The sequence below is a fragment of the Odontomachus brunneus genome, unplaced genomic scaffold (assembly GCF_010583005.1).
Source record: "Odontomachus brunneus isolate Ranch 3 - 2012 unplaced genomic scaffold, Obru_v1 Obru_scaffold_001, whole genome shotgun sequence".
Lineage (NCBI taxonomy): Eukaryota > Metazoa > Arthropoda > Insecta > Hymenoptera > Formicidae > Odontomachus > Odontomachus brunneus.
In genome coordinates, this window is record NW_022639451.1 from 7588688 (window position 1) to 7612566 (window position 23879).

The 23879-nt window shown below is 30.4% G+C and overlaps 1 protein-coding gene and 1 pseudogene across 2 annotated transcripts in view; one reads left to right on the forward strand and one right to left on the reverse strand.

The window, feature by feature from the left end:
* Window positions 1-19349, forward strand: part of LOC116846634 (E3 ubiquitin-protein ligase XIAP-like) — a 22629-nt gene extending 3280 nt beyond the window's left edge. The window contains exons 2-4 of one of the 2 annotated variants that reach the window (XM_032820855.1): window positions 884-1106; window positions 15369-16219; window positions 16359-19349. In XM_032820855.1, coding sequence (XP_032676746.1) covers window positions 15404-16219; window positions 16359-16718 — 1176 coding nt within the window. In that variant the 5' untranslated portion in view covers window positions 884-1106; window positions 15369-15403 and the 3' untranslated portion in view covers window positions 16719-19349. The remainder of the gene's footprint in view (window positions 1-883; window positions 1107-15368; window positions 16220-16358) is intronic. The other variant, XM_032820767.1, reaches the window with a different exon arrangement.
* On the reverse strand, window positions 13446-14386 carry LOC116850032 (annotated as a pseudogene).
* Window positions 19350-23879: the final 4530 nt, after the last annotated feature.

Here is a 23879-nt window from a genome sequence, read left to right on the forward strand (position 1 = left end):
GGGGGGGGGGCAGAATAGAGTGCAGCTATCACTTCATGTAAGAAAAGAAATTATAATTGAACATTATAATTTATAAAATGTGTTCATAACTACACATACTATACATAACATACTACAGTACACACAATTTACAATATAAATTATTTTAACATCGGAATGTTTTGACTATATATTATGGTTATTTTTAGTCAAAATATTATAAAATTATAAAATTAATCGAAAATTATAAAATTAAAAAATTATAAAATTATAATTATCGGTTAAAATTATACATAGTTTTAACATTATAAATATATGCAAATTAGATTTGCAATTGGTTTTTATATTTTCTTATATCACCTAATTTCAATCAAAGAACCGTATAATTTATTAGAACAAGCATTCTTATTAATAGACCATTTTCATAGCGATATTATGACATTAATGTTAAACAATATTTCTTTATTCATGTATTTCTTTATACACGTAATTTTGCCTTTCTCCTAAAGAAAAGAAAAATTTAGAACTGATGTGAAAATATTTCTAACTGATATGAATATATTTATGCAATTTTGTGTTTTTATCTCAACTCTGTAATTTTCTAGTACCAAACAAAGATTTTTATTACAACTAATTAATAACTAACTTGTAATATTTAATTTACGCGTAATTATTTCTCTTGTAATACTACAGTTAATTTACTAAACGTGTTCTTATTTTGAAAAGAGTATTGTCTTTAATTTTATTTCTAATTAAATTAATTTTATTGTTTCTAATTAAAAATTTTAACAATTAGCTATTAAAAATTAAAAAAAAATTTTTGCTGCTCAAAGAGATAAATGTAGCAATGCGGGTCTCACGTTGTTTATCACCGTCCCTGCTATCACAATTCACTTTCCAATAGGAGGGATATACATACGACCGTGTTGCGGCAACGTCGCAATCGCATACTTGATGCCGCAGCTGACGTGAGCGTGTTTCCTCTAGTGGCGTTCGTTGTGTGTGGAAGAAGTAAATTTCTTATCAACGGCTTCGTTTGTAGAAACTGCTTCGTGGACAGCCGATTGTAATATCATTTGCAATATCACAATGTGCGCACGCGCATGTGCTTAGTGGTCACTGAACATGTAGGTGTATGTGTATATTTTATGCATGTGTGTGCATATTTTTTATATGTGCGTGGAGAAATATCGTATCGAACGATAATGGCCCGTATTCTGAGTTCTCTTTTAACGATAAATGAGCCTTTAAAAGAAGCTTAGGAGCCACCTGATTAGCTGAGAAGCTACATTTAAGGCACTTTTATCGATAAAAGAAGATTCAGAATATTCATGCCCATTGCATATTTGAGTAAAGGAAAAATCAACCTGAACAAATTAACTAACGAGATACTATTAAAAACTAACATCTCTTTTTTTATTTTTTACTTTATTTTTAAAACTGTATGTGTATCTAACAACCTTACTGATAATCTAACTAACAGTCTTACGTAAGTCTGTATGATTTAAAAATTCTGCTTGCACTTTCTAAATATATCATACTTCAAGGATAATGTTTGGTACATATAATATTGCACATAAAGTAACAATGGTAATATGAAACATGTATTAGCGCAATCGATAGATACATATATATAAATAAAATCAATAGATACATATACATAGACAAACTGAATAATAATCAGAATTAATCTATAATTACGTTATAAGTTAAGCATTGAGATATTTATTTGATATGAGACAGAAGTGGTGTTCTAATATTCAATGCCAATATTGAAAATCTATAGTTTATGTTATATATACTAGATTTTCAATATTAGCAGTGAATATTGGAATGCCAATCAGAATTTGTCTTAAAATTGATTGAAACATAGAGTTCTTTTTTTTTTTTAATAGTGTTCTTATACTATGGTGATACTATGCCTACTATATGGCACATCAGTATTTATTTAATATAGGTAGCTTATACTAACCAAAAGTCTACATGATCAGCCACACTAGTTTTATGCTCATTTCTATCAACTTTGGTTAACTTAACCTGGGTTACTTTCTAAAACATCTTTTTTGAGAAAAATTTTACTCAATACCTATAATTCACATTACATATATTATAGAGTATTGAGTAAAATTTTCTCAAAAAGGACGTTTTAGAATGCAACCTTCCTGGTTATTCCAACGGAATTGACCAATCGCATCTGTCAATCTGTCAATTTTAACTAAATACGGTTGGTCAATTTCTTTGGAATAACTAGCTGGTTGAGCTAACCAGTGTTGATAGAAACGGACATCAGTGATACGATTTTGAACACGACGCACAAGTGCTTCTCTCACCATTTATGCGCACAGAGACGCTTTGTCTATCCGTGTGACGATCGTCACAGTGCGTTTCTGTGTGCATAAATTGGTGTAGAAATATCATACGTAGCAGAATTATCAGCAGTGCGATTCTGTAACTCGTTAACTGTCGTTAACAATTTGTCGTTAACGTTGCGCAAGCATAGTGTATGTTAAAAAAAATTCACGACATAATTAATGACATTGTTCTTAAGGACAGTTAACGAGCTACAGAATTACATCTTTGGGATACGTTCCAAAACTCGAAAGGTAGAGTAGTATTTAATTGATCAATCAGAACAAACAGAATTAAGATTTCTTTATTATGATTGGTTAAGTGAATTTTAGTATATCTGCTGATAATCCATTCTACAATAGTAGTAAGAAATAGAAAGTAAGAGTAAGAAATTGACCAATCATAGTTGATTATTTTTCTCACATTCGACTGCGAATAGTCAATTTCTTACTCCTACTTATTACTGCTTACTGCTATTGTAGAATGGGCTTTACTTTCTACTTCTTATTGCTATTGTAGAATGAACTTAAAATTTTTGAACGCAGCCCTGTAAACTTTTTCTGTAATTTCCTAACATGTCACTAGCATAATGTGTCAATACATAACTTTTCTATCACGTATTATGGGCCTTCTATAATGTACTATTAGTCATAAATCGCAGACAAGTTGACTGACATTATTTTTTAAAATAATCGACTATGATTGGTCAATTTACTTGCGGTTTATAACTAATGGCTTATTGTTCTTATATTTAATAGTATATTCGACTGGACTTGGATTAATCGACCCTTAACCAAGGGGGTTTAATAACCCCCTTGGGTTATTAAATCCAAGTTCATTAGTCAAATATTTTTGTGCAAATTTTGTGGTTGGCTAAAGACCGATTTATGATGGTCGTAACCATTAACTTATGCTATAATCCATAAGATATTGACCAATTGCAGTCGATTATTACAAGAATAGTCAACTGCAATTGATCTATTTCTTATGGATTGATCTATTTCTTATGGATGGACAGCACAAGTTAACAGTTACGGCTATCATAAATCGGCCTTAATAGAATCTTGTGACATCATTAATGGACCCCGGATAAACTAATGTTTGTATTCATAATCAGGCCTTATATTTAATACCTCCTTAAGTTCATCTTCAGATACTGTATGGAACATTTTATTGGCTATAGAGCATCTGAAGATGAACTTAAGGAGACCTTAAATATAAACCCTTGTCCATAACCTTGCTTTAAGACATAAGCCATAAGAAATTGACCAATTACAGTCGATTATTCTCCTAAAAATCGACCATGTTTGGTCAGTTTCTTACAGCTTACGTCGTAATGAAAGGTTGTGGACAAGGGCTAAGACCTGATTATGGCTGGTATTCATAATCGGATCTTATATTTAAGACCGTCTTAAGTTCATCTTCAGATGATGTACTGATTATTTCATTGGCTATTAGGTATCTGAAAGGAATAATAATATAATATTACCCGACTATGAATACGGGTATAAGGATGCTATTTCACGTGTCATACGACGAGTTTGTCTAAAACACATTCTACAATAAGCCGTTAGTCGTAACCATTGAACTATAACCATATTGGAAGGCTCACTCTTTTGTTCTCGAATGGTCAGAAAGAGATAGTTGAGTGGAGACAGTATACCCTTGTCTAACCAACTCGAGGTACCACATGACTCAATATACTACCCACTCTGAAAACATTAACTTCCACACATCAAATTCCCATACATCAAAACAGCATATTTATATATAATATATATGTAAGAGAGAATAAATGACACGATTCCTTTATATAACGCGTACTAATAGCGACAGCAGTTTTATTTTATCGAATAACGAGTGATACCGATCAGTTTGTCGCTCACATATTTTTACCCTTACGAAAAAAACACTTAATTTTGGGTATAAAAATACTCTCGAAAAAACCCTCAAATGTTTAGTGTAAATTCGGATCGTCAATTGACGGTCAACACCGAAATAAGGGTTAACCTTAAACAAAAACCTTAAATAAGTGTAAGCCCTAAACGGAAAAATATATCTTGCAGAAATGATTGCAACTAGTCAGCTTATGTTGATTTTAAATGAAATTTAGCTTTTTTATTTGATTTCTCACTATTTTCATACCTAAAAATTTACTCAGTACTGGGCAGACGCGAACTCGAGACCTCAGAAACCTCCAGGTTCCTACTAGTCTACCACCTAGGCTGCTGCGCTATTTCTTCAATTGATACTAACAAGTAACACTAGAGAAGTGATAATTACTGATTTTCCTGAAACTGCGCATACAAGTAGTTCTTCAAAAACTATTAGACACGTATTTTTTTGTTTTTCCCCAAAAACGAATTTTGGGGTAAAAATCGCCCCTACAAATTTTGGTGGGAGGGGGGGGTAAGAGGTACTTTACAAACTGTTTGTAGGATTCGTATGAAATTTGGTATCTAGGGGTTTTTGGCCTCGCTGATTACGAATCAGAAATTCTTTTTTGAACTACTTTTAGCATTTCCCAGGAGCAACGACGTGGACGTAGTAGCTTTTTGTTCCCATTGGGGTGCTTTATTAAAAGTGAATCCCCTTACCTCTCACTTTTCGGAAGGTTTTTGCTGTGAGTCCCCTTGCCTCTCACAATATCGGGTACTCTATAAAATTGGTGCAATAATGTGGAGGGTTATCATCTGTAATTGCAAAAAAGTGTTGCATGCACATTGATGCATTACACCAAGCACATCTAATTAGTCCAACATCTTTGCAAAATTTACAGATGATATTACAATTTTTGAAACAGAAATCTACGGGAGTTTCGCATTTTTCTGGTTTTTCTGCAATATATTGCAATACCTGCAATACCTACTTTTCCACCAAGCGTATTTGAACAAATTTCGAAATTTAGGAGAGGAAAATTGATTATGGATTAAGGACTGTATTTTAAGGACATTGTTTCTCAAGTGTAAGTTGACATCATAGCCATATAGAATTACTATGTCTGAAAATTGTCTTAAAAAATTTTTCCATAATCTAAAACCGTAAACGTCCAGTGGCTGAATTAAGCTAGTAGTTCCAGCTGGAATCGTCAGAATTTTGACACTTTTATTTCCTCTATCTATATTGTCAAATTTGGTTTTAGTTTGGCCAGTCCAAGAATCTAATAAAAGAACGGAATTCGTTCCAGCATTTGGTAAGAAAACATCAGAAAACCATTTAATGGCAATATCTGATGTCAATTTCCCTACATACCATGTAGGGGTTTTTAGCCTCGCTGATTACGGATCTAAAGTCAATTTTCGAAAATTCAAAATGGCAGATCCAATATGGCGGACGGATTTTAATTTTATTAAGGATTTCTATGAAACATGGTATATAGGGGTTTTTGGCCTCGCTGATTACGAATCTGGTCAGTTTTTGAAAATTCAAAATGGTGGATCTAATATGGCGAACAGATTTTTAAACAAAACTAGGTTTTTATGAAACTTAGAATTTTCGATCTTCTTCAGTCGCTGAATAAGAATCAAAAATTCTTCTTTGAACTACATTCAGCGAAATCCTTAATAAAATTAAAATCCGTCCGCCATATTGGATCCGCCATTTTGAATTTTCGAAAATTGACTTTAGATTCGTAATCAGCAAGGCCAAAAACCCCTAGATACCATGTTTCATAGAAATCCTTAAAAAAATGAAAATCCGTCCGCCATATTGGATCCGCCATTTTGAATTTTCAAAAACTGACTTCAAATTCGAAATCAGCGAAGCCAAAAAGCCCTAGATACCAAATTTCATACGAATCCTACAAACTGTTTGTAAAGTACCTCTTACCCCCCCACCAAAATTTGTAGGGGCGATTTCTACCCCAAAATTCGTTTTTGGGGAAAAACAAAAAAATACGTGTCTAATAGTTTTTGAAGAACTACTTGTATGCGCAGTTTCAGGAAAATCGGTAATTATCACTTCCCTAGTGTTACTTGTAAATGCTTTTTATTTTCCCCATATGCAGCCGAAATACTAATTATAGTTTTCTTACAATATTATTTAGTACAATTACAAAATATAAACTATTTGTACTTGAAATATTTCATATATAATAATAAAAGAGAAATCAGAGATATATGCATAAAATATTTATGTAAAATATGTTTACCTAGGTGTTGAGATTAAAAAACATTACAATTAAAAATAATTTAAAGAAACATTTTTAAAATGTTAAAAATAATGGGATAAGTTCTCTTTTTTCATTAAAAAGATGTTTTTTAACGTTTTTTGACGTTTAGAAAAATGTTTTAATTTTTAATATTTAATAAACGTTTATTTTAACATTTAGAACATATTTTTTGAATGTTAAATGTTAACATTTAGAAACATTTTTTAAATGTTAAAAAAAAGTTTATTAAATATTAAAAAACAAAACAATCTTCCAAACGGTAAAAAACGTTATTTTAATGAAAAAAGAGAACTTGACCCATTATCTTTAACATTTTAAAAATGTCTTAAAATTTTTTAAAAATGTTTTTTTAAATATTGTTTGCTCATTGGGTAACAGAAATAATTAATAAATAAGTAAAATATATTATGCAATATGCAATGTTACAACGTTGTAGCAATATTGCTGCAAGCTTCTGTGCTGTATGGGATAGTAACACCGAAAATGATAGTCTGAATGAAAGTCAGGATATATGTATTATTTCAATATATTTTTAAAAACATTTTTTTTAGTTACTCATTAATACGTTATTTCATCAATTATGTAAAACAAGTATGTTATTATCTTCCCAGATAGCACAGAAAATTCAAAAAGAATTCAGTCATATGTCACCAATTCTGAATTCATTTTTAGATGTAAAAAGAATTCTTTTCACTGAACTGAACTTTGAAGAATTCCTTTTGCATTTAAAAATAAACTCAGAATTGTGACATACAACTGAATTCTTTTTGAGTTCTCTGTGCTATCCGACCTTACGTTTGTCCAGCATATAAAGATAACTATTGCTCGTGCGAATAAAACTCTGGGATTTATTTAGATTTATTTATTTTAATTATTTACCGTTCGGGATTAACATCAAAACTTGTCAGTTGGCACCGAAACATTTGGAGGTCTAATGTGAAAGATTAAATGTTAACATTTAAAATTTAGGAGTTAAAGTTTGGGAGTTGACACCGAATCGTTTGACCTTTACCCTGAAAGTTTCAGGTTTAATACTACTCATTGAGAGTCAACACCGAAATTTGGGGATTGACACCGAATAATTTTGGATCTATCCTGAAAGTTTCACGTTCAACACTACTCATTGAGAGTCAACACCAAAATTAGGGAGTTGACACCAAATCATTTGGGATCTACCCTGAAAATTTGAGAGTCTACTCCCAAATTTTCAGGGTTAATACTCAACTTTTGTGGTCAACCTTCAAATTTGATGGTCAATCCACAAATTAATTTCAAAATTTGAGTTTTTTTTTCGTAAGGGTAGTCACGGTGATTTACGCTTGAAAGAGGCAATGAGTCCCAATTAGACTATCTCTCTCTGACCGTTTGGTACCATGGAGGGGGTAGACATTGAGCCTTCCAGTATGGTTATATGGTTGCAAGTTGCGAGTCGGTAAGAAAATTAACCAATCACTTAAATTAACCAGTCGATTATTCTTGTAGAAATACAATATGATTGATCAATTTCTTACTGCTACGACGTACGATTTTCAATTGTAGATGGACCTAAGGGCTTTCACACACAAATTGTCATAACTGTGACGTAAGACGTACCGTAAGAATTTACCAATTATGATCGAGTACCCATCAAAATGGCGATCTTACGATTCGACGATTCTCAATATGATTGGTCAATTCTTACGTTACGGCTATGGCAGTTGTGTGTAAAGTCCATCGCACATGAAATGGCATAATTGCATGTGCATAGCATAAGACTGTATGGACCAATGAGCATCGAGTATTGAGCATCAAGCATCAATATGGCGGCATAATACTCGATGTTCATTGGTCTATACGATCTTATGCTGTACATATGCAGCTATGTCATTTTATGTATGATGGACTTAACGGCTTATTGTAGAAAGCCCATGAAACTACGTTTTTAAATTTACAACTATATAACAAGAATTTCATATTCACTAAAATATAAATTTAAGATAAATATAGAGCAAGATATTGATCAAACTATTCGCACATCTTTATACACACACATACACACACACACACATGTATATATATACACACATACATACATATATATAGGGTGTCCGGAATCTTTCTTGACACAATTTGTAGGAAAGTAGAACAGATTAAACGGAACAGAAAAGTCAAATACCATTTTGCGAAATTCGCAATAGTTTTCGAGTAATTAATTATTTTGTATGAGCAAATAAACGCTCGGGCCGGCGCGCGACCGTGATACATGCAAATCGCGACTCTCTGCATCCCTCCGCCCATAGCTATGCTGTGTCTCGTAGCTGTACATATGTATATATGTATGTATATAGGGTGTCCCGCGTAAGGTGTGCCAAAAGAAAAATATAAGTAGTACAGATAAAACTGAACAAAAATTGTAGAGATCATTTTTCAAATAACCATGTAAAATTTCGAGATATTAATAAAAATAGTTGGACAAATTAGAGCGCGCGACGCGACAGGCGGGACATATGGCTTGCCGCGGCCGGCGAAGGAAATGGACGAGCGCACACGTACACGTACGCACACACGGAGCTACTTATTTCTGTATGCCATCCCACATAGCACATAATATTACAGTAATATCACATTTCCATTGCAATATTACAATGAAATATAGCAGAAATATTACTGTAATATTACTAAGATATCATGGTAATATTACAATGTCCGCGAAAACGCGTCACAGTAATATTACTGTAATATATCACAGTCATTGTTGTAATAAAAATGTTCAATTGTATAAAGGATTTGTCTGCGTATTATTTTATATATTACATATTTTTATTTGCATCAATAAAGAATTGTATAAAAAAAAAAACTAAACCGAATCGGCCTCGAACTAGCTTGGAACACTTAACGTGCAGACTTATAGCGTGGCGTCTAGTCCGCTGCGCTGCGCCGCTGCTCGATTTGTGTTCTACTACAATGGAACTAAAGGAGCTTGTTAAATTTCAAACCGCAATTTCTCGGAAACGGTTGAGAATTGCATAGTCTCCGAATAGCGTTTGTTACTTCTATATCAATATTATATTTCTACAAAAGTTTAGTAAAATCAGTGACCCGAAGAAAGGAAGTTCCTCTTGTGAATAATATTAACAAAAAAGATATTTGTCATATTACAAAAAATATATTACCTTTGAAATATATTATTTATACTTCAATACGATATATAACGTGCCAAATAACATTACATGACGTTTTAATAACATTTTAATGACGTAATGAAAATGTTATTTAACAATATCTTGCTACTTAGGATTTAATATATTAACTACAAAACAATATTACTATAATATTACTGTGCAATATTACAAAATAACATATCAATAATATTACTATAATATTACATTATAACATGTAATATTATTGTGATATTGCAATATTACTGTGATATTACGTGCTATGTGGGATACGGCCCACTTCTCGGGTTTATAAAATAGATTTTAATATTACATCGATAATCAATATAATATTTCGATAGTAATTAAAATAAGAGATGCTTGCCTATAAAAAAAGGCACGTCAAGAGCTTTTTGTGTAAGTTATTATAATTTTTTTTAATATTATTGTATTTCTCTAATTACTTTATTTTTCATTTAATAATATATTACTAATATATTAATTATATATTTAATTTATAGATATATTATATAGCCAAAACCACACATGTTTATAAAAGTAAAAATTAAAGTAATTAATCATTCGCAATTGGCGTAAACCTCTTGATAATATTACTTTTGTAGAGAGTATAAAATTGTCTTGTATTTTTCAATAGAGTATTCGCGATAGTACAATTGATCTCTAAATAAGATTATTTTAATAATAATTCTTTAAATATCTTTTAGCTGTACTTTTGTTGTAATTTATTTATAACGATTCTTTTTTTGTAAAGACAAGTAATGCTAAGGTGCGTGTGCACTTGGCTTTTTTTTTTTTTTTAATAATTTTGTTTTTATATCACATTTTTTTACAAAATAATATTAATCTGAAAACGAGTTTCTTTGTTAATAACTTTATACGGTGAACTTGGACATTTTAAATATTAAGGTGTACATAAAAAGCAGGTCCTTTAAATTTTATTTTAGAATAATTCATTTTTATAAAAAATGTATCTCTATCTCTCTGTCTTTTTCTCTCCCCCTCCCTCTTTCTTTTATTATTATTATTGTTTATTTGTATTTATTTGTATTTATTTGTATTTATTTATTTATTTATTGTTTTATTCTTTATTTTTTGTATTTACGTTATCATATTTAATTTTATTATATTTTATTATTTATTTCTTATTATTTCTTATTTATTTATTATTTTATTATTTATATTCCGACATTATATTCGACTGTATATTCTATACAGCCTATTTAATTTAATAAATTACTAGTCGGTAAATCGTAATCGTAATACATATATATCTCCTTTTTCTTTTTACTTTTTTATTGTCACCGTATTTATTTTTCTTACTGTTTTTCTTCTAATAGTTCAATATTTACTGTATTTAGCTCTCTTTCTCTGATTCTCCTTCTTCCGCCTCTCTCTCGCTTTCTCTCCTTTTCCCGTCCCCTCTCTCTCTCTCACACACAGTCTCTTCCTTTCTCTCTTTACAACACTGTCTCTTCCTTTCTGTTTAATAATGAAATGTAACAGTAACAACGTACTTTTTTGGTGAATAACGAGTAATAATAATAAATTACTTTTAAAAAGTAACTTTTCCTATTTTATTATCTTGCACTCTATTTTTATCTTCTTACTTCGTTTCTATTTTCTGTTACATATCTATCTTCTCTCCTTATATTTTCTTCTTTTTCCCGCTTTCTGTATTTCCTTTCTTTCTTCCCTACTTCTTATCTTGTTTAAAAATAATAAAACTACAATACAATACAACTACAAACAACATAAAGTGTATCCTAGTTCTACATCTTTATAAATTATCCTATATTATGTAAAGCAATATTTATTTATTATCGCGGCAAACAGAAAAAATTTATTTATTTCTTTATTATCTATACTTTTATTTATTCATTGTCTTACACACTCATATATTCCTCTTGTCTTTCCATCTTGCTCTCTTATAGTTTTATTTATTTTCATTTTTTCTGTCTTATCATTTCTTCTCGCATATTCTCTCTTTTCTCTGTTTCTTTTCTTCTCCTTTTTTTCTTTCTCTTTTATCTCCTTATTATTTATTTTAGCTATAAAAAGTAAAAACGACACAAAGTATTCAAGTAACGATAACAACATACTTTTCTGATTAATAAAGAGTAATAATAATAAATTACTTTTAAAAAATAACCGTTCTTATTTTACTATCTTATATCTCTCTATTTTCTATCTTCTTGCTTCGTTTCTATTTTCTGTTCCTGATCTGTCTGTGTACTATCTTCTCTCCTTATATTTTTTTCTTTTTCTTTCCGCTTTCTGTCCTTGCTTTCTTATTTCCTTTCTTCTTACCTTGTTTAAAAATAATAAAAATACAAACAACATAAAAAGTATCCTAGTTCTATATCCTTATAAGTTATCCTATATTATATGAAGTAATATCCTAACAGCACGAATGTCCAGAGAACGTCCATAAAACGTCCTCAGGACATCTCTGAGACGTCCCCAGGAGATCTTGTGCTGTATGAGTACTTATTTATTATCGCGGCAAATAAAAAAATTTATTTATTCATTATCTATCCTTTTATTTATTCATTCTCTTATTCACTCATATATTCCTCTTGTCTTTCCATCTCGCTTTCTTATGTTTTTTTTTACCATCTTATCATTTATCTTCATTTTTGCTGTCTCCTCTTCGTTTCTTCTCGCACATTCTCTCTTTTCTCTTTTTCTTTTCCTTTTCTTTTCCTTCCTCTTTTATTTCCTTATTATTTAATTTAGCTATAAAAAATAAAAACAACACAAAGTATTCAAGTTTTACATCGTTATATATTTTTATGCATTCGCCAATATTTATCTGATATTATCTGATATTATCCTTGTTAACTCTATAGCTTTTCTACAAAATTATCATGGTAAACATACTTCGCAACTTTTAAAACTATTATTCATTAAGGCCCATATTTTCGATCCTTTTTTATCTATAAAAGAGGCTTAGGAGCCACCTGATTGGCTGAGAAGCTATATTCAAGGCACTTTTATCGATAAAAGAGAGTTCAGAATATGGGCGTATAAGTATAACCTCGTTATAACCCCATTCTCATACACGCGAACTGTCACTCGACTTCGCCGCGATGACAGTTACAAGTCGGTAAATCGGTAATCGTAACACTTAGAGACCCTCAAACAGAGACTGCCCATTGGGAGGTCTCCACGTGATTGACACACAGAATGATGGGTCGAAAAATGGCGGACCAATACGGAGCTGTGCTCACCAAGCACGAACGGGCATAAAATATGAATTGAGATATTGTCGCACTCTGCGAATGTATAGTTTATCGCTCAAATAATAATGATAAATAAAGATATATACATGTATATCCTTTAAAATATATAATGTAAATTCTTGAAAATATTACATATAGTCAATAATAAATCACACGTTATATAATCTCGAAAGAAATAAAAAACAACTAGTCCTGAGATATTATTATTCAGGTAATATACTAAATAATTAGTTAAAAAAAAATATATATATATTTACTAGGTAATTTTAATAAATAGAGATTACTTGTATTGTTGTTATAAGTTTTATTTAAAGATACATAAATGTGTGCAAGTGTAATTGCAAGTGCAAGTTGTTAATTGTTCATTTTACGTTATGTGATATTAAATTGATAAAATATAATGTTATTTACATGTTATACAATTGATATTGCAGGCGCCCGATTCTTGACGGTGTGCAAATGAGATACGCATGCAAAAATCTACCAGATTGATTGATAAGTCCTTAGAATGAAAATGAAAATACATTTTGTTAGCAGAACTCAACTTTATTCTTCAATATAATCTCCTTTTAGCTCAATACACCGAGTCCAACGAGTTTCTAGCTTCTTTAAGCCTTCTAAATAATAAGAATTTTCTAAACCGCCAAAATATGCGTCTGTTTCCCATTCAACCTTTTTATTTGAAGCAAATCTTTTTCCCTGGAGCCATCTTTTAAGATTTGGAAACAGATAGAAGTCACACAGGGCCAGATCTGGAGAATACGGTGGATGTGGGAGCAATTTTGCTATTGCTCTTACTGATTTGTGAGTTGGTGCATTGTCTTGATGAAAGAGAATTTTTTTCTTCATTAAATGAGGCCATTTTTTCTTGATTTCATCATTCAATCGGTCCAACAATGATGCATAATATTCTCCTGTGATTGTTCTTCCTTTTGCAAGATAATCGATGAGGATTATTCCATATGTATCCCAAGTGGCCAAAACCTTTCCAGCCGATTGTTGCGTCTTTCGTCGCTTCGGAGCACTTCCATCTTTTGGAACTCCTTGTGCCGATTGTTGTTTCGAATCAGGTATATAATGGTGGATCCATGTTTCATCAACGGTTATGTATCGACGCAAAAATTCCTTCGATTTGCGCCTAAATATGTCCAATGCTGAGAAGTGCGAACTCGTTTACGTTTTTGATCGATTGTTAGCAATCGCGGCATCCATCTTGCAGTTAGCTTTCTCATACCCAAATATTCGTGTAGGATATTGAATACACGTTCAGATGAAATGCCCAGTTCACGCATTTTCACTTTGGGGTCATCCAACACGACATCATAGATTTTTCCACTCATTTCTAGTGTAATCACCTCATTTGGACGACCACTGCGTCGTATATCCGATGTGCTGGTACGACCACGTTTAAACGCAACAATCCAGTTATATACGGTTGCATTTGACGGAGCAGATTCCCCCAAAGTTTTTTGGAAGTTTTCAGTCATTTCTTGCGGTTGCAAGTTTTTTAAATAGAAATATTTAGTCACTGCATGAATTTCAGTTTTTTCCATTTTTACAAAATATCAGAGGTTATGTGCTTTCGATGGTTGTCAAAAATATACTGTTTGTCATAGCTGCAACTGTGTAGTGAGAGGTTTGAAGGTTGGCACTACTGGAAATTCACGGCGTATTGGAGGTGGCAACACCACTAATGTGTCATTCTAAAAACTTATCAATCAACCTGGTATACGTAACGTGAACTATACATTTTCGCATGCATATCTCATTCACATACCGTCAAGAATCAAACCCCAGATCGATATACACGCACACATTTAATAGATCACGTATTCTCTCACCAGCTCACACATATTCATTGCCGCCATTTTTCGGGCCAATAGCTAGTCTCTGTTTGAGGGATTCTAGTAACACTCTTGCCACCCCGCCATCTAACGGAGAACATAGTCAACGGACATTTCTGTGTTGAGGAGACGACGTTTCTTACGCGTAAATTCACGATTTCAGACTTTGAGCTAAGATAGCTCAGCTTCTGGAGCACGTAGAGAAAAAGTAAAGACAGTTTTATTAAGTAATGTAAACCCAAGGAATCGAAGTCCCTCTAAAACTTCGTCAATTCAGCCGTTATAACCGAAATGAAGAGTTAACCTACATTCAACTAAAACTGTCGCGTAATTAATTATTATTATACACGGTAGGCCGCGTTATTTCACACTTGGTTTCGCGATATTACTGTGTCGCTTGATAGAGGAAATTTTATTTTTAAAAAATAATTTTTTTTTTTTAATAACTTATTTGTAGTTTTAGTTAAGCTATAAATTCTTTTAAATACTTTTACATATATAAACACACATATATGCACGCAACTAAAATTATTAACAAATTATTATTTGACAGAACTTATTAACCTATTAACTTATTGATAGAACTTATTAACCTGTTTATTAACCTATTTGTTTTCTTTTACAGGTTCTAATGTGAAGAAACACTAATATTTTATAAAAATGACTGAGTGCATTGAACGCAAAAGTATATTGACAAATAGATTTTTTAAGTCCACTTCGAATCTACATTTGCCACCAAGCTCACCTATAAACAATGATATATTTTTTGATGAAATTGACAGCATTGATTATCATTTTGAAGATGCACGCTTAGAAAGTTACAAAAACTGGCTATATCCATTTATAAGACCAGACAAACTCGCGGCAGCAGGATTTTATTATACAGGAGAGAGCGACAAAGTGAGATGTTTTGAGTGTCATGTGGAAATAAGCCAATGGCTGCCAGATGATGACCCGATGGTCGATCATCAACGATGGTCTGGAAAATGTAGGTTTATTCGTAATATTCCGTGCGGCAATATACCTAAGGGTGTAGATCCTAGCACGATTTCACCATCTGTGCCTAGAGGAAGAGATGTGTGTGGACCTTATGGTATAGAATACTGTCCTAATTCTACTTTGGACAATAACATGCACATGCAAGACACAGTGACGCTTAATTTAGGAGGGCGTACAGACTCAATGAATCCAAAACATCCTCAGTTTGCTAATTACGATGATAGATTACGTACATTTGAAATGTGGCCTATATCAATGCCACAAACCAAGGAACAATTGGCGGCCGCTGGTTTTTATTACACAGGGAATGGTGATCAAACACTATGCTACTATTGTGGAGGAGGATTAAAAGATTGGGAACCAGAAGATGATCCTTGGGAACAACATGCCAAATGGTTTTCTAAATGTTGTTACTTACTTATGGTCCAAGGACAGGAATATGTAAACAAAGTTACTGGAAAGTCCAACAACAAACAAGTAATTATTTAATAAGATATAATCTTTTATTTTTAAAACATATATATATTTTTTTTTTACATGCATTTGTACTTCAAAAAGAATAAGATAATCCCTAAATGTGAATAATATATTAATTCTAAAATACTTGCCTTTTTAGGAAACTTATAAACAGTCTGTAACAGAGGAAGATGAAAAAGTTGATGATGAGTGTTATCCCGGACCAAGTTCTCAAAATTCAGTAGGCTCTCAAGATAGTGGCTTTGAGAGTATAGAATTCTGTGCTGAATCAAGCGAGTTCAATAGTGATCAATTATCTACTGTAAAATTCTCAAATAATTTGCACGGCAAACCAATCGATGATGCGAGAATGTGTAAAATCTGTTATAATAGAGAATTAAGGAAGGTATTTGTACCATGTGGACACTTGGTTGCTTGTGCCGAGTGTGCAAAGAACATGAAAACATGCGCAGTATGTCGTAAGCCTGTGGTAGATACTGTACAAGCTATCATCTCATAGTCACTGTATCATAGCATTTTGAGTTTCATCATTGAACATCGGTAGCAAAAATTACTTTTGCAAACAAGACTATATGACATGACTCATGTAGCATACCATTCTGCAGGTACAAACTATATAAATAAATGGGCCAGTTGCAACCAGATGCAGATAACCAGTATATGATAGCTATAACAGTTAAAGATTTTTCAAAAATAAATAAAAAATTAACGTTTTGGTTCTTACTTTGGACCTTTTTTAACATTTACAATAAAAACAGTATTTGCTCCAAATATACAGGATGTCTGATAATTATACACCAACTCCATAGGGGCGTACAGCTAAGCGAGAGGATAAAAAAAGTCCTCTTCCATTTAGCGATAACGCGTCTAGTTTGTTAGTAACAACCGCGTAAAGTTTGGCGTTTGTCATATTCATCGCGGCCTATAGACGCTCCGCGGCGAACTGTGTGCGTCGATGCTAAGCGGTAACGCGGCTCGCGCTGACCGCCGCGATGGCGTCTTGACGCTTTGACGCTGTCAGCGCGCGGCAAGGCGGCTATGGAGTTGGTGTGTTACAATTATCAGACACCCTGTATAATTGAAATCAACCGAGTGTATAAGAAAATAAATAATACCTTACAATAAATAACCTTATAAATATTTACCTTATAAATATTTCCTCGTTTCCGACTGTGCAATGTATAGTCATGACAAGAAAACAGAATTTGACAGAATCTCAAATTAAAGAAAAGGAATAAAAAATTAAGGAAAAGAGAAAAACTTAAAACCACGAATTACGGAAATAACACTAGTAAATTTGAAGAACATTATATATTTATTTCACAATCTATTATTTCACAATTGGTAATTAGTAGCACAAAGTTTTTTCCATCATATATATTATTAAGTTATATTTATATATATCCAGTTATATTTATATTAATTAAATTAAGTTTTTTTTACATGCTGTAATTGAAATATATCTATTATTTTTATTTCAATCGTAAATTCAATCTAAATTTTGTTATACTATTTGACACTTGAATTGTAATAGAGTTGCTTAAAATCAAATTGCGAAATTGACAATTTAAATGGGAAACAGGAATAACACTAGAAATCGATTTGGCCTACTAATATTAATTTATACTGAATGTAGTTGCATAAACTGTTACATACTATCATTTACTTCAAACTTTAGGAACAAGTATAACTAGCCCATTTATTTGTTTCTGATTTATGATCTAAAAAAAGTTGTTTTTCTTTTTTTGTTATCAATTGTGTAAAATTAATATTGTTAATAAAAATGTAAACTTTACAATTATTACAAGATTTCTATGGCACTAATACAATAAATGCACTTTATAGTAGTTATGAAAGTAATATATATATATATTTCAACGTGTGAATGTGTAAATACATAATCAATAAAATATTTGTGAATGTTCATGTGAATTTATATTTTAATAACATAAAAAAAAGTTAAGTGTACTCACAAAATGTTCTCATACAGATATAGAAATTTTAAATATTTCTTGTTTTTTATTCTTGCAACACATAATTGGTTAACAAATTCCACTATTTAATTCTATTATTTATTTTTATTTTTCCTATTCCTTTGTGTAAGCAGTATCTCTTACTGCTATAAAATCTATGAAACAAAAGACTAAATGCGTTTTACGATTGTGTGTGTAGATGTAAAAACATATTTTTTTCGTACCTTTCTGTTTTCTATAAAAAAAATATATTTGCACACACCCTCAACCTAATAAATAGTGTTATAAACATTGTTAATTTTTGTAAAAAAAAACACATGTAACATATCACAAATAAATTTCTATATTTTAATGTGTCAGGAAAAAAGGTATATATATATATATATATATATATATATATATATATATATATATATATGTATGTATGTATGTATTTATATGTATATATGTATATATATAGATTGTACCTGCAATAGGACGTTGCTATTTGAATGTTTTTAATTTCACATTGTTTCCGATGCAATACTTGCTGAAGAAACAAAGTGATTGCAAATAAAGGCACAGCTATGCCTTTGTGTGATAGTACAAATAGCAACATAACATGATGTCTAGTCATTAGTATTATATTATGATGAACAATAACAATCAATACAAATATATCCTATAACAATCTATGGAAAATATTTAGTTTATATCTTTTATATTTTCTCTCTCTCTCTCTCTTTTACACACACACGCACACACATATATACATACACAGAGCCATGTAAGTAAAAAGTATAGTTTATTTTTTTAATCAGTTCTTTTCTCTCTCCTTCCATCAGTCTTTTCTCAATTTCTCAATTACTGTTCATCGTAATTTGTACAATATCTTATTTTAGTTTCTACAGATGTATTAAAACAATTTATAAATCATTTTATATAATTGTAAAATATATACTTTACTTTTTTGTTATATTAAGTTAACTTAAGCGGTTCAGGGTAACGAATAAAATCCAACATTAAATAAAGTTTAGTGTAAATTTCATCTTAAACGTTTCTGATTCTTATAGTCAAATCGGATTATAACATAAAGAACGAGAAATCTCAATTTCTCATGTTATAATTATGTGACTAATAACACTAAGAATTATTAAAGAAATATGATATGACGATTATATCTTGTATTCTTAGATAATATGATTATAAGAAACAAACTTTTTTAGTACGTCCTATGACACATAAATAGTAGATAATTTAATAGAATATTTATAATAAATATATATTATCTCTTTCTATACATAAAATTGCTATTGTGTGAATGTGTAATTTCAGACCAGGTAATTTTATATAATAAGAGATTTATATCAGTAATTAATTTTATAAGTTTGAAAGTTATGACAATATTTTAATCATTTTATATATAGCAATTTCACTTATTTATATATTTAAAATTATTGGGTAAACCATTGTGTGTCGCCAATATTTTATTGAAATAACTTAATATTTAATAAATATGTTTAATTTATCTACAAATATCTTTTGTATACATCAGAGGATACTTAATAACACAAATTGAAATTATCAAAATAATCTTTCCTGAATTGTACTTCTTTAATTCGTGGAAAAATACTATAAGAATGATTTAGGAAGTTACATGCACCATGATTGGAGTTCCTCAGAACTCTTTTTAGAATATTCATATAGAGTTATACTATACCCAGTGAGCATCGTTGAGAGCATGAGCTCTTTAAGTGCTCTTTTTGAAAAGTTTAAAAGGTAACACCTATGTAACCGGCCGAAAATTAGATCTATATTTGGGAATTTTTTTTTATTTACTGAATCGTGCTATTAAAAAATGAGTTTGATAACTTTATTAGACATGTCAAAAAGTATAAAAAATAATTTTTTCATAATTAGATTTGACAAAATGGTGGATCTGCAGCAGCGTGAAAGAGACAGTCGATTTGGCAAGGTGGTCCGCGGCTAGTAGCATAAGTGCCGTAATTTTTGGTCTAAAACAAAAAACAAATTTCTTTTTATTTTTTTTACTCCAATACCTAGAGAAATACGTAGCCGTTTTGAAAATATTAATTTTTGACAAAATGGCGGAGTTTAAAAGAAAAAATACCATTTTTTCTATGAAAAAAATCGAGTAAAATCAGCTGTAACTTAAAATATTTGTAACTTATCAAAAAAATCCTACGTATTTCTTTAGAAAATTTAATTTTTTAAATACTGTTAAAATTTGAAGTAAATTGATTAAAAATTGTTTAAGTTCTATTGCTAGCCAACTTTAAAAATACTGTTTTGAGAAAAATGCGTTTAAAGTTTCGAATGTTAATATTTTTAAGTTAACAATTGAAATTTTTTACTTTACCTTTAATCTACTTTTAATTTACCTTTAATCTGCGATCCCAGGACCCCCCGGGGGTCTATAGAAGGGCTATTTCATAGACCAGGACCATAAAATAACCTTTCAGCAGCAAAATTTTCATCTTTATCTTTTCTCGCAGCTTTTAAGCTCGAGCAAGCTTCTTTCGCCGCATCACTAAGTGAGCGATCAGAGAGCTTGATACGATGTTCATCGGTCTCGACACAAAAATTATAGTAGTTAGGGCTTACAATAATGTCTAGAACTTTTATTATGTGCATAACACTGCATATTCCATCATTGAACTGGCATACGGCAATGTCAGAATGCACGTGCGATCGGCGTCTTTTCAACTATATTGAGTTATACTAATACATTTGAAAGTAATAGAGTATTCACGCCATCTATGTACTAATTAGAAAGCTTAGAATCATCACAGATAACTGCAGATACAAATATTTGTACTCTATGAATCCTAGACGTTTCAGAGTACCGTGCGCTCACTCGGTCTGGGTTAGCGCGGAAGCCTATAACTTTGGAAAAAAATTTTTTATCACTATAAAACCACTTGCACTTCATTTTTAAGATCCTAAAGTGTATTTAAAAAAAAAGAAACCTATTTGCGTTCGAGACCTGCGTATCTTTTTCGTTCCAGAAAGAGAAAAACATCGAGAGTGCGGTCCTGCTAGGCCGGGACTCGAACTCAGGTCTTTCGCTTACCGGGCGACTGCTCTAAACCACTGAGCTACCTGACGCTCCACGCTCACGACACTTTCCCCTTCCTAGATAACGCTCAGAGATGCCGTTCGGAAGCGACATCTCTGGCGCGATCCCTAGCGCACGGCGACTATAGAGAGAAACAATGTTACTGTACCAAATGGTACAGCTGTCAGTCTCTCAAAGTCAAAGGTTACCCCTTAATCTCTAGAATTCTAAGAAATGATATCAATAAGTTACCTTTTTTCAAGAAATCTATGATATCATATACAAAAACTCTATAAAATGTCATGGAAAAGAGCTCAAAATGTTATTCCAAAAAAGAAATCTATAAGAAACCATGAAAAAGAACTCAAATTGTTATGTCCTAAATGTTCTAACATAGGGCGAGTGTGTAATATATGTTTACATTGCGGCAGAACATTATCTTATAACTTCTAAAAATATTCTTGCGTATTATTTTTCGTTTTAAAAGAAAAAACTCTGCAATAAAAACAGTAAATAGATTTGTATATAATACTTAAGTTATCTTTGTTTAACTAAACAAAATGTTATGTAAAGATTTTTAAAAATTATCTTCAAGTTAAAAAAAATGAAGAAGAAATCATTAAATGGATGTGTGATTAAAACTATTACATTATTTTTCATAAAATAGTTTGTTGAAAAAGCCGCTGTTACATATAGTTTCCAACAGCATACAATATTTATAATAAAGATTCATAAATATTTATGTCGAATTATTTTTTTTTAAATATTACATAAATATTTTATAAATATTTCTATAAAGAAAAAAGTATCAAAATCTTTATTCAAAATATTATTGAAATATAGGCTAAATATTTTATACAATATTTATAGTAAACAAAAAATAAATATTTCAAGTAACATTTTGTAAATATTTCTATAAATACTATACATAAAAAAACAAATGTAATTATTTATAATTATTAATTTAATGAAGAAATAAGAAAATTTAAATTGGTAATGTATACTGAAAAAAATTCTTTAAATCAAAGAAATATATTTTGTCAAATATAATTTTTTAACTTAAAAAAATATTTGTTAGATCATATTTGGTTTCCGGGTTTGAGCTGCGTGGATTCATCTTTGTTTGATTCCGATGTTTCACGAACATTTCAGTCCGCTTCATCAGGGAGGAACGACTCGATGAAGCGGACTGAAATGTTCGCGAAACATCGGAATCAAACAAAGATGAATCCACGCGACTCAAACTCGGAAACCAAATCTAATATGCATGGACACCGAAAGCCTAAAATCAAATATTTGTTAGATTTTAGAAAATATGTAATAAATATAAAGTAATATTTCTTTAAATTTGTAAAATGAGCTGTAAAATTATAAATTTCTAGAAAAAGAATGATTTCCTTACAAGAAGAAAATTATAGTTTTTATGTAAAAACTGCGTTTAAATAAATATTTGCTTGTTTTAAAAGTAAATAAAGTACAAGTAAATTATTTTATAAATCTAAATAAATTACTTCCTAATATCAAAAGTATATTTTTTGTGTTTCAAATTAAAGTTTCTTTTATTATCAGAAAAAAATTTATTTAAATTTACAAAATGATTTATTTATATTTTATTTTTTACTTTTAAATTTTTTAATTTTAAATTTATATTTTACTTTTAAAACCAGTAAATATTTTTTAAATATACTTTTTACATACTTTTTAAACATACATTTTAAAAGATACATTAAAAAAATCTATTCCCTTTAAATAAATCATTTGTTTTCATACATGGATATACCATACGTATACAATCAGGATTGAGTAAGTTATTTTTTAAAAGTAACTAGTTATAATTACAGTTCCCTTTGCTGAAAATGTAATTAGTTACAGTTAGAAGTTATTGGCTATGAAAAGTAACTTATTATTCAAAAAAAGTTATTCAAAAAGTAACGAGTCGTTACTTTTAAGTTACTTTCTTGAAATGATTGTAAAATATTATTGTAAATATAAAAATCTTACATTTTAAGCTTTAAACTAAATTCTGAAGAATTCTTTTTGCATCTGAAAATGAACTCAGAATTGATGACATACGACTGGATTCTTTTTTAATTTATTTTGAATTTTTTGCTATTTGGGTTATTAAATTAATATACGATTACTATATAATTTTTATTTTATTTTATGTTCCCCAAGTAACTATTAAAGTAACTGTTAAAAAAGTTACAAAAAGTTACAAGTTACTAAAAATAAGTAACTAAGTTAAGTTACAGTTACAGGTGGGAAAAAGTAACTAAGTTAAATTACAGTTACCGAAAAAATGTAACTGTAACTGTAACTTCGTTACAAGTAACGAGTTACTTCCCAACCCTATATACAATACAAAGTGTTTCTCAGTCAAAGTGACAGTGGCGCAGTAGGTAAGGTGAACGACTCAAGAACCAGAGGTTTCAGGTTCGAATCTCGGCAATGGTAAGCAAATTTTCCAAGTAAAATTTAATTTGAATTAAGTAGCGTGTGAAACAATATAAAGTGAAAACTAAGAACATATATATTTTAAAAATTTAAGGAAAGTTCAGAAAAGAGAAAAACGTATATAAATATATATATTTTAATAAATATTTTTATAATATTTATGATAAATATTTCT